General features: G+C 44.5%; 1 protein-coding gene across 1 annotated transcript in view; it reads right to left on the reverse strand.

Annotated features, from left to right (window-relative positions):
• LOC137375638 (uncharacterized) overlaps positions 1 to 12,319 on the reverse strand; it is a 106,978-nt gene that overhangs the window by 35,137 nt on the left and 59,522 nt on the right. The window contains exon 11 of the mRNA XM_068043020.1: positions 6,624 to 6,718. Coding sequence (XP_067899121.1) covers positions 6,624 to 6,718 — 95 coding nt within the window. The remainder of the gene's footprint in view (positions 1 to 6,623; positions 6,719 to 12,319) is intronic.

A 12,319-nucleotide genomic window follows, 5' to 3' on the forward strand; every position in this document is an offset into this window, starting at 1 on the left:
TAGCATGTGGGGCTCGTATACACCTTCCTTTAATGGCTTGAGTACAGCTCCTTATCTTGCATTGACCAATACCTCAGGAGTGGGACGGCCAATGGGAATAGTGTGCATGTCCCGTAATTTGACCGATGGCTACCCCGTCGGTAATAGGATTTGCAACTATACAGTGTTCACAGACCCCCCCAGGCGACAACGTCTCCATTTCCCTTTTTAATCACACAGGTCAAAGCCATTGGAATCTCATGTTTCTGCCCAAGGCACTAAATGTGTCCAAATTCACCTCCTATAATGGCACTTACTTTATTTGAGGCCACAAGGCCTATCCCTGGTTACCAAAACTTTGGACGGTATCATGTTATTTGGGTTATGTTACGCCGTATATCCGTCATTTGACCTCCCTGCCTGTGCCACCTCACTGGCAAAGGATGAGGCGAGCTATCACGGAAATGGAGAGATTCTTTGCGATCTTGTTTCCCTGGTATGGGACAGCTAAACTGGCCAGGGAGTCTATTAACATGGCCTCTGTCCTAGAAAAGGTGGCCAATGACACCTCCGAAGCCCTGGTTAAGATAAATGCCGAAATGGTAGCCACACGAACGGTGGCCCTTCAGAACCGAATGGCCCTAGATTTTATCCTTGCAGAAAAGGCGGGGTACATGTGCCTTGATAGGGCCCGAATGCTGCACCTTTATTCCGGATAGCTCTGAAGAGATCTCTAATCTGGCGGAGCACATCCAAAAGGAGATAGAAAAACTCAAACAACCCCCAACGCCCACCTCAGAGTTGGGCGACCGGGTGGTTGGGCTCAATAGGGACCTCAATTGTACAGGGTTTGATCTTTTTTGTTATAATCATAATTTTGTATTTTACGTTTTTGCTTATTAAGTGCTGTTGTAAACAAGTAACTGAAGCCCCTGCCAGGCTTATGCCCTTACAGATCTCCCATTGTCTCCTCTTGTGGCACAAGTGGGCAACATATTAAGCGCAACCCCTCTGGGTGTTGAAGGCTGTTTCTAGACAAGTAGCGACCATTAAAGGCACCTAGGTGGGATTGATGGAATGATTCTTAAAGAAGTTTGAAGAATTAAAGGGGGGACTGTGGGGACAAATCAAAAGTAAGCTAATCAGCTAACAGACTAACTGTGGAGCCAATTTATAAAAAATAACAAGCAGAAGCTAACAGGACAGCTGCAGATAGCTTAATAGTAGCCTATTGCTTAATAATCAGCCTAACAGTTCAAGGAGGGGGGATGTGAAACTACCGAGATAAAATGCAAATATAAAATGCTGGGACGAATGAACCAATCATGCACTGATAATAGAAGTCTGCAAACCACTCAGAAACAAGGGGGGGGGGGGGGGTTCCTAGTTTTGTTTGAATATCTATAAGAAAGGCTTGCTGTAGTGAGCACATGTTCTTTTGTTATGTTCATTTGCATGTTCTTTTGTTTTGCTTTTTGTTCCTTTTGTATCCTTGCAATGTAACAACCATATACTGCAATAAAGTTTCTAAAAGTTACGGTCGGACTTTGTCTCTCTTTGTAACTGATGGGATCCAACACATCTTAACAGTCTGCTTGCTTCAAAAGTGTTAGCTGGAGAACTTCCTGCAAAGAGTCACTTTTTGCCAACCGCCTGGACCAGGACATCCAATGAACCTGGATGTCCTATTTGCAGCTTTTGCAACCTCTTTCTGCAAATGTGCCGCTTTAAGAGGCGCAGGCTGCATTAACAGGCACCAGTGACATCCAATTACCTTTCTCCTACCCAGACACACAACCAATCAGCAGTGTAGGTAGTGGTGGCTACAAGCATTCTGATTATGATACCAACACCAATTCGACATGGTTCCTGCAAATATGAACAGGCATGTGCAGCATGCACTTTTTCAGGTGCAATCAAGTTTCTAGACTGAGGCATTTAAAGCCCGGTGCAGTTTAAAAAAAGCTACCTCCCAGCCAAATCTGATACCTATGTAGCAAGGTTTTTCTAATTTATTTTAACTGTAGGTTCAAGGATAGGAACCAACCCACTTTGGAACAAACACAAGGGCTGAATTTTATGTTCTCCCCCACGGCCTTTGAAGACGGGGACAGCATATAACTGGGGACCCCACCACTATCCTGCCTCCACTCCAATTAAGTCGGTGGCGGGAAGGCCCGTGGACAGCCTCCCCCCACCTGCTGCCATTTGAAACCCTTAAGCAGGCAATTAATGCCTAATTAAGGGCATCATGCCGCTGCCGGTATTAGCCCAGCAGCGGTCAGGCCTGTTGCCACACCGGGGGCGGGGGGGGGGGGGGGGAAAAAAGAGGGTGAAGCAAGCAAACCAATGAGGGTTGCTTACCAGCTCCTAGCCAGGGTGGGGGGTTGGGGGAGATTAGATTAGATTAGAGATACAGCACTGAAACAGGCCCTTCGGCCCTCCGAGTCTGTGCCGACCATCAACCACCCATTTATACTAATCCTACACTAATTCCATATTTCTACCAAACATCCCCACCTGTCCCTATATTTCCCTACCACCTACCTATACTAGTGACAATTTATAATGGCCAATTTACCTACCAACCTGCAAGTCTTTTGGCTTGTGGGAGGAAACCGGAGCACCCGGAGAAAACCCACGCAGACACAGGGAGAACTTGCAAACTCCACACAGGCAGTACCCAGAATCGAACCCGGGTCCCTGGAGCTGTGAGGCTGCAGTGCTAACCACTGCGCCACTGTGCCGCCCCCTTATTCAAAGGAGGTCCCTTATTCAAAGGCACTTAGTGGCTGATTGATTGACCCAGCATCAGGAACAGTGGGTTGGGGGTCCACTGAGAGCCACCCCCCGCCCTTGCTGCTGACTCCCCCTACAACCTACTCCCTCCATGACACACCAGTGGCCTAGGTCCTAGGCCTCGGGGGGTGCATTACTGGCAGCAGCCACTGCCTCCATGGTGGCACAGTTCAGTAAAAGAGCAGGCGGCCTCTGATTAGCCAATGGATCTCAGCAGGCAGGACTCCCATCACCGGGGTCCCTAATGCTGAGGAAAGCCCGCTGCTGCCCAGTTAAGTGCCTGACTGGCACTTGATGTGGCAGACCTTCCCAAAAAGAGGCGAGATAGGTCTCAAGCCGGCCCTTCAGCCGAGACCCCTTGACACCTACATACAATTCCGCCCAATCTGTGATTTGTTCAGTTAAATGACAGGTAATTATTTTGAAATCCAAATAGTAATAAAAATGCAAACAAGCCACAGAACTGGTGCTTGCTTTTGTTTACAAAATATACTGATTAAATATATTAAGATAGCCTGAGTGCAATTTTCACATGAATAAAGATGATATACTAGCTGGCATGTCACAGAAGAAATTAGAGGGAAAAGGGCTAAGCATATAAAAGATAATGGATAAACCCATAAAGGAAAAGCTCAATAGATCACTAATCTTTCATTTTTTCACCAGTTAAATAATATACTTCCTACTGTGAATAAGTAAATAAATGGTGATAGAATTCAATTATTTATTGTTCAGTAAATTCACTTAATATTTTAACTTTATAATGAGACTAGTTGTGAAACTTTGAGACCTGAAGGAGATTGTATGGAGGTGCAGGATAATTTCCAGCATCTTAAAAATAAACCGACAGGATTTTGTTATTTGTTCTCCCTGCAATTCAAGGGTAGGATAGATGCTCTTGTTGGTGTGAGGACTGAGATTTCCCAACAGTAGTGATGACAGTTGGAGAAGTGAAATAGTTTAGAGTAAGATGGGATAGATAAGACCCTAAAACATTAACACCATATCTCAAACTCTTATGTAATGTACAACCAGTTCTAAGGGCCCCCTTTTAAATGCATTTAGCATCGATCATATGGCACAATCATGATATCACAGTTAATTGCAATAGTTACATATGGTAAGGTCCTAGGGTTCTGGGATTCCACAGCTGGCAGAAATGCAAGATGATTTATACAGCCCTACTTATATAAACCCTTCAGCCAGCTGGTTTTGCAGAAACCCAGAGTTCAATTTAGCAGGTGATAAATACATGGAGATTAGTGAGTTGCGCGTCAATGGGGGATTAAAGATTGGATCAATTTAATTTATATTATGACTAGGTATTGGTATACCTGTTGCTGTTTGGCCATTATAAACTTAACTGCCATTTCAAATGTAAAATCTCACCTAACTTTTTAAGTGGTATTAGTGTAAACATTAAAGCAGCATGTGGACACAGGGCCAAGCAGAGTAACTGACATTTAAAACCAGATTTTCGAAACAAAAACCATTAGTTTAACACTAGTTATACAATATTTTGAAAACTATATGGAGATTGAGATGTCCCCACAACCTGGATGGGCTGTGCAGAATCTGCATTCATGTGTCACAAAACTTCGTGGGGGTGACTACAGAATTAAGCCCCTCAGTGCCACGGAGTTCTAAGTACCCCGATTATAGTATTTTGGGATGTAGAATCATTCCTTACAACCACAGAAAGAAGCATCTACTAGCAAATTGAGTTTTTAAATATAATATTGCAATTCATAAGTAAGTTCTCTCTACTTGTGTACTTCCTGATTCACGAGGCATTTGTTCAACTGCTTATATCTGTATTTAGTCGCCTGGACATGGTCCTCTTGGAACATCATCAGAAAGAGCGAAGATACTTTGGTCATTATTGCTTTTCTTTAACGACAAAGTTCCAAAGCAAGTTAGGATTATGGCAGATAAACGGCGACTCATAGTAAATGGTTGTTTTTTTATACTGGAGGATTGTAGACACTGGTGTTCCCCAAGGGTCAGTGCTGGGACCACTACTTTTTTTGCTATATATAAATGACATGGATCTTGGAACAGAGTAGAATCTCAAAATGTGCCGGTAGCACCAATCTTGGAGTTGTGAGAAACAGTGAAGATAATACAAACCACGTGGAACAGGACATAGATAGGCTTGCAGTATGGGCACAGAGGTGGCAGATGGAATGTAATACTGAAGAGTGCGAGGTGATGCATTTTGGCAGAAAATGGCACAGTTCTGAAGAGTTTGCAGGAACAGTGGGACCTGGGGGTGCATGTGCATAGATCTTTGTAAGTGGCAGGACATGTCGAGAGAGTGGTTAGTAAAGCATATGGGATCTTGGGCTTCATAAATAGAGGCATTGAGTACAAAAGCAGAGAAGCTATGCTGAACCTTTATAAAGCTCTGGTTAGGCCCCAACTAGAGTACAGCGTCCAGTTCTGGTCACCACACTTTAGGAAGGATGCGAGGGTCCTTGAAAGGCTGTAGAGGAGATCTACTAAATGGTTCTAGGAATGGGGGATTTTAATTACAAGGTTAGATTGGAAAAGCTGGGGTTGTTCTCCTCAGAGCAAAGGAGATTGAGGGGAGATTTAATAGGAATGTACAAGATTATGACAGGCTAAGATAAGTTAGACAAAGAAAAATTGTTCCCATTAACTAATGGTACAAGGACTAGGGGACACAGATTGAAGGTTTTGGACAACAGATGCAGGGGGAACATGAAGTTTTTTTTTTTAAAACCTGGAACTTGCCCACAAGAGTGGTGGATGCAGAGACAAATGAATGACTTCAAAAGGAAACTGAATGGCCACTTGAAGAAAATAAACTTGCAGGGCTACACGGATCGAGCGGGGAAGTGGGACTGACTGGATAGCTGCATGGAGAACTGGCATGGCCTCAGATGGGCCGAATGGCCTCCTTCTGTGCTGTAAAGGACTCCAGGACTCTAAACTGTGTCCAAACAGTTCTTCACATTTCAGAACTCCTAAACATAAAAGGAAATGCTTTACTCAGGCCATGTGCAAAATCTAGGACCAAGCTATTGGGAGGATTTGTAGCAAAAACAAGAAACTTTTTAAGGAAATTAAGTTCTGACCCATCCAACACTGAATATTCTGTAAATTGTATTAGTCTTATGGTGAGCACAATTCTTGTCATTGGGACCTGGTTTAAGCCTAATATGAGTTATTAAATAGGGATGCCGACTGCACCATGCTGCTTGGATGATAGATATCTGCTTTCAGAGTGTGGAAGGATGTATACTAGACAATAAAAGCTGAGGAACTGAAGAACTTGTGTGTGTGTGCGTGCGTTGCGTTTTTTAAAAAAATAGTCTGATAGTTGCTGTTCCGCCCACCACTATGACACTTTGTTACTGATTATGAGTCACCTTTTGCTTTGCAAAGTGAATACAGATTTAGAAAGGCACCTAATTGATTCAATATTTCATTTCACCCAGGCACTTGTACATATTCGATGAGAAAACCAGATGCAGGGTGTGCATCAATCTCTTCATTTTACTACCATCCTTGGTCACATCAATTGAGATTAGGAAAAGTAGAATGGTGGCGTGTGTACACATGGGATTATAGGTTCCTGTGATTATTCATGCAGCTATTGATTTACACTTTGAGAGTATGGTGGGTATGGAGGTGCATCATGATTCTTGCAATGTTTCAGGATGTGCATGTATACCTTGGCCAACCTCATAAGATTAAATTATTTCTTGGACTGGGTTTCCCTTCCTGTAGGCAAAGTTGCTACTGACAATGGAAATTAATGGTGACATTACAAGATATAATATTGCAAATTATACAATGCCATGCTGGTTTTCTCTTACCGGGTTCTTCTGTTCCATTGGGAGAGAAATTGCATGTAATCTTTTCTGTTCAAGAGTGATCTCATTGCCCGCTTGTAATTTAGAGACGTTTTTACCTAATTAAAAATGATAGTTGACAACAGCACAAAATTCAGTTAATGCATTACAGCCATGATAAACATTATTAAACAACCATTATTAAATATATTTTCCCAAAGCGCAAGAATCACATCCATTTTAAGGAGGGTCTTTCACATTGCATGAAGTTTAATATTAGTGAAAGAAATTGTTGGCAGATTTTTTCAGATTGGAGTCTTCCTTTCATCAAATATTTTATGCACTTGGCAGTTATTCTTTCAGGGAAAAATCTTGTTGCTGCATTGGCATAGGAAGCTGTGAAATTTGTATTAGGATATGGCAGTAGTTTCCTGGGGGACTATAAGGAATGGAAAGGGAGGATGCTGGGGTTTAGGTGCAACAGATGTGTCAAATGCCAGGCAACGACCATCTCCAACAGAGGATCTGACCATCTCCAACAAGAGAAGATCTAAAATCCACATTGTGTCAGCCTGCTCCTGCCCCACTGAACTTATTTCTTCCTATCTAGACTCTATCTTTTCTCCGCTGGTCCAGTCTCTTCCCACCTACATCCGTGACTCTTCTGACGCCCTACGTCATTTTGACAATTTCCAGTTTCCTGGTCCCAACCGCCTCCTCTTCACTATGGACGTCCAATCGCTCTACACCTCCATCCCCCACCAGGATGGTTTGAGGGCTCTCCGCTTCTTCCTGGAACAGAGGCCCAACCAGTCCCCATCCACCACCACCCTCCTCCGCCTGGCTGAACTTGTTCTCACATTGAACAACTTCTCCTTCAACTCCACGCACTTCCTTCAAGTAAAAGGTGTCGCTATGGGTACCCGCATGGGTCCTAGTTATGCCTGTCTTTTTGTGGGATATGTCGAGCATTCTTTGTTCCAGTCCTACTCAGGCCCCCTCCCCCAACTCTTTTTCCGGTACATTGATGACTGTATCGGTGCCGTTTCCTGCTCCCGCCCCGAACTCGAAAACTTTATCAACTTTGCTTCCAATTTCCACCCTTCTCTCACCTTTACATGGTCCATCTCTGACACTTCCCTTCCCTTCCTCGACTTCTCTGTCTCCATCTCTGGGGTTAGGTTGTCTACCAATATCCATTATAAGCCCACTGACTCCCACAGCTACCTCGACTACACTTCTTCACACCCTACCTCCTGTAAGGACTCCATTCCATTCTCCCAGTTTCTCCGTCTCCGACGCATCTGCTCTGATGATGCTACCTTCCATGACGGTGCTTCTGATATGACCTCCTTTTTCCTCAACCGAGGATTTCCCCCCACTGTGGTTGACAGGGCCCTCAACCGTGTCCGACCCATTCCCCGCACCTCTACCCTCACCCCTTCCCCTCCCTCCCAGAACCGTGACAGGGTTCCCCTTGTCCTCGCTTTTCATCCCACCAGCCTCCATATCCAAAGGATCATCCTCCGCCATTTTCGCCACCTCCAGCGTGATGCCACTACCAGTCGCATCTTCCCCTCCCTTCCCCTGTCAGCATTCCGAAGGGATCGTTCCCTCCGCGACACCCTGGTCCACTCCTCCATTACCCCCACCACCTCGTCCCCGTCCCAGGGCACCTTCCCTTGCAATCGCAGGAGGTGTAATACCTGCCCATTTACCTCCTCTCTCCTCACTATCCCAGGCCCCAAACACTCCTTTCAGGTGAAGCAGCGATTTACTTGTACTTCTTTCAATGTAGTATACTGTATTCGCTGCTCACAGTGTGGTCTCCTCTACACTGGGGAGACCAAGCGCAGACTGGGTGACCGCTTTGCGGAACATCTCCGCTCAGTCCGCAAGCAGGACCCTGAGCTTCCGGTTGCTTGCCATTTCAACACTCCCCCCTGCTCTCATGCTCACATCTCTGTCCTGGGATTGCTGCAGTGTTCCAGTGAACATCAACGCAAGCTCGAGGAACAGCATCTCATCTACCGATTAGGCACACTACAGCCTGCCGGACTGAACATTGAGTTCAATAATTTCAGAGCATGACAGCCCCCCACTTTACTTTCATTTTTAGTCATTTTTAGTTATTTTTTCTTCCTTTTTTTTGCATTCCTTTTTACATTTTTTGCATTTATTTCATTTCATCTTAGTTTGTTCAGTTTGCTTACCCACTGTTTTTTTCAGGTTGTTTTTCTTCAGGTTTGCACTTGCTGCTGTTCAATATTCAGTATATTCACACCTAATCTGTACTAATGCTTTGTCTTTCAACACACCATTAACATATTGTTTGCCTTTGCTCCGTGACCTTTTGGTCAGCTATGTGGCCTGGTCCAATCTGCACCTTCTCCTTTGTTATCTCTTGCCCAACCCCCACCTCACTTGTTTATAATCTGTGACTTTTCTAATATTTGTCAGTTCCGAAGAAGGGTCACTGACCCGAAACGTTAACTCTGCTTCTCTTTCCACAGATGCTGCCAGACCTGCTGAGTGAATCCAGCATTTCTTGTTTTTGTTTCAGAGAAGATCTAACCATCTCCTCTTGACATTCTATGACATTACCATCACTGAATACCCTGCCAGCATCAACCTGGGGGGGGGGGGGGGGGTTACCATTGTTACGACCAAGGCGGGAGGAGTGCACTGTCTTTCCTTAGTTCCATTTCTCCACAGGTCACAACATATATTTAAAGGTTTACCCAGTTACCAATACGGTCAATCATCTACTCTGCTCTTTAGCCCAGAATAAAATACACCAATCAGGTTTATTGTTGGTGTCTTGGGGAAATATTTATGGAGAAGTGACATGTCAAGATTCATGGTGGTCAGGAGGTTTCAATTTTAGGATATTGTTTTGGTTCAGTTGGGGAGAAGGCAGGGGAATGGAACTGAGGGAATTGCTCTTTTAGAGAGCCAGTGTGGACACGGTGGGCCGAATGGCCTCCTTCTGCACTAACAATTCTGTGAACAAAATTATCAGTTTATTATAAAACAAGACTTACCCAGTAAAGAAGCAAAGCATTAGCACACAGACTGAAATATGAAAGTTCCCTTTTTAAATACCCAACACACACACACTGGTTAAAGAAAAAAAATTCTCTGCAGAGGTCTTTTACAAAAAAAGACACAGAAGAATATCTTGGCCAAATACAGAGATAGTGGAGGCATTAGACAGGTTTGCGTCTGCCTGCAATGAATTTGGCCTAACCATCAGCCTCAAGAAAACGAACATCTTGGGGCAGGATGTCAGAAATGCTCCATCCATCAATATTGGCGACCATGGTCTGGAAGTGGTTCAAGAGTTCACCTACCTAGGCTCAACTATCACCAGTAACCTGTCTCTAGATGCAGAAATCAACAAGCGCATGGGTAAGGCTTCCACTGCTATGTTCAGACTGGCCAAGAGAGTGTGGGAAAATGGCGCACTGACACGGAACACAAAAGTCCGAGTGTATCAGGCCTGTGTCCTCAGTACCTTGCTCTACGGCAGCGAGGCCTGGACAACGTATGCCAGCCAAGAGCGACGTCTCAATTCATTCCATCTTCGCTGCCTTCGGAGAATACTTGGCATCAGGTGGCAGGACTATATCTCCAACACAGAAGTCCTTGAAGCGGCCAACATCCCCAGCTTATACACACTACTGAGTCAGCGGCGCTTGAGATGGCTTGGCCATGTGAGCCGCATGGAAGATGGCTGGATCCCCAAAGACACATTGTACAGCGAGCTCGCCACTGGTATCAGACCCACCGGCCGTCCATGTCTCCGTTATAAAGACGTCTGCAAACGCGACATGAAATCGTGTGACATTGATCACAAGTCGTGGGAGTCAGTTGCCAGCATTCGCCAGAGCTGGCGGGCAGCCATAAAGACAGGGCTAAATTGTGGCGAGTCGAAGAGACTTAGTAGTTGGCAGGAAAAAAGACAGAGGCGCAAGGGGAGAGCCAACTGTGCAACAGCCCCAACAAACAAATTTCTCTGCAGCACCTGTGGAAGAGCCTGTCACTCCAGAATTGGCCTTTATAGCCACTCCAGGCGCTGCTTCACAAACCACTGACCACCTCCAGGCGCGTATCCATTGTCTCTCGAGATAAGGAGGCCCAAAAGAAAAAAGAAAAAAAGAAGAATAGTCATAATATACCAAAACTCGCTGGATTCCGGTAGGGTACCAGCGGATTGGAAAACCGCTAATGTGACACCCCTATTCTACAGACCAGTTAGCTTAACATCAGTCATTGGGAAAATGCTAGAGTCTATTATTAAGGAAGAAATAGCAGGATATTTAGAAAAACATAATGCAATCAAACAGAGTCAACATGGGCTTATGAAAGGGAAATCATGTTGGACAAATTTGTTAGATTCTTTGAGGATATAACAAGTAAAGTGGATAAAGGGGAACCGGTAGATGTAGTGTATTTGGATGTTCAGAAGGCGTTTGATAAGGCGCCACAAAAAAGGTTATTGCACAAAATAAGAGCTCAGGGTATTGGGGGTAATGTGTTGGCATGGATTGAGGACTGGCTAACACACTGAAGGCAGAAAGTCGGGATCAGTGGGTCTTTTTCAGGTTGGAAAGCCGTAACTAGTGGGGTGCCACAAAGATTGGTCCTAGGGCCTCAACTATTTACTATCTATATTAATGACTTAGAGGAAGGGAGAGTGTAGTGTATCCAGATTTGCTGACGATACAAAAATAGGTGGGAAGGGATGTTGTGAAGAGGACATCAGGAGTCTGCAAAGGGATATAGATAGGTTAAGTGAGTGGGCAAAAACTTGGCAGATGGTGTTCAATATGGGAAAGTGTGAGGTAATCCACTTTGGTAGGAAGAATAAAAAGGCATATTATTATTTAGATGGAGAAAGACTACAAAATACTGCAGCACAGAGGGATCTGGGTGTTCTTGTGCATGAAACACAAAAGGTTAGCATGCAGGTGCAGCAAGTAGTTAGGAAGGCAAATGGAATTTTGGACTTTATTGCTAGGGGGTTAGAGTTTAAAAATAGAGGTCTTGTTACAACAATACAGGGTGTTGGTGAGGCCATACCTGGAAGTACTGCATACAGTTTTGGTCTCCGTATTTAAAGAAGGATATACTAGCATTGGAGGCAGTTCAGAAAAGGTTCACTAGGCTGATTCCTGGGATGAAGGGGTTGTCTTATCAAGAACGGCGTAATAGGTTAAGCCTTTATTCATTGGAGTTTAGAAGAATGAGAGGTGATCTTATAGAAACATACAAGATTTTAAGGGGGCTTGACAGGGTAGATGTTGAGATGTTTTCACTAGTGGGGGAATCTCAAACTAGGGGACATAGTTACAGAATAAGGGGGCACACATTTAAAACCGAGATGCGAAGGAATTTCTTCTCTGAGGGTGGTGAACCTCTGGAATTCTCTGCCTCAGAGTTGTGGAGGCTAGGTCACTAAACATATTTAAGGATGAGGTAGATAGATTTTTGAGATCTCAAGGAGTCGAGGGTTGGACGGAGCATGCCCGAAAGAGGAGTTGAGGCCTGGGACAGATCAATCATGATCTTATTGAATGGCAGGGCAGGCTCGAGGGGCTGAATGGCCTACTCCTGCTCCTATTTCTTGTGTTCTTATGTTCTAATACTTGTTAATTCTTGAAGAAAAAAGAATGAGATATGTTGTGTCCCAAAAATGGCACACAGTCTGGTGAGTG

This window comes from Heterodontus francisci, chromosome 12 (genome assembly GCF_036365525.1).
Source record: "Heterodontus francisci isolate sHetFra1 chromosome 12, sHetFra1.hap1, whole genome shotgun sequence".
Classification (NCBI taxonomy): domain Eukaryota; kingdom Metazoa; phylum Chordata; class Chondrichthyes; order Heterodontiformes; family Heterodontidae; genus Heterodontus; species Heterodontus francisci.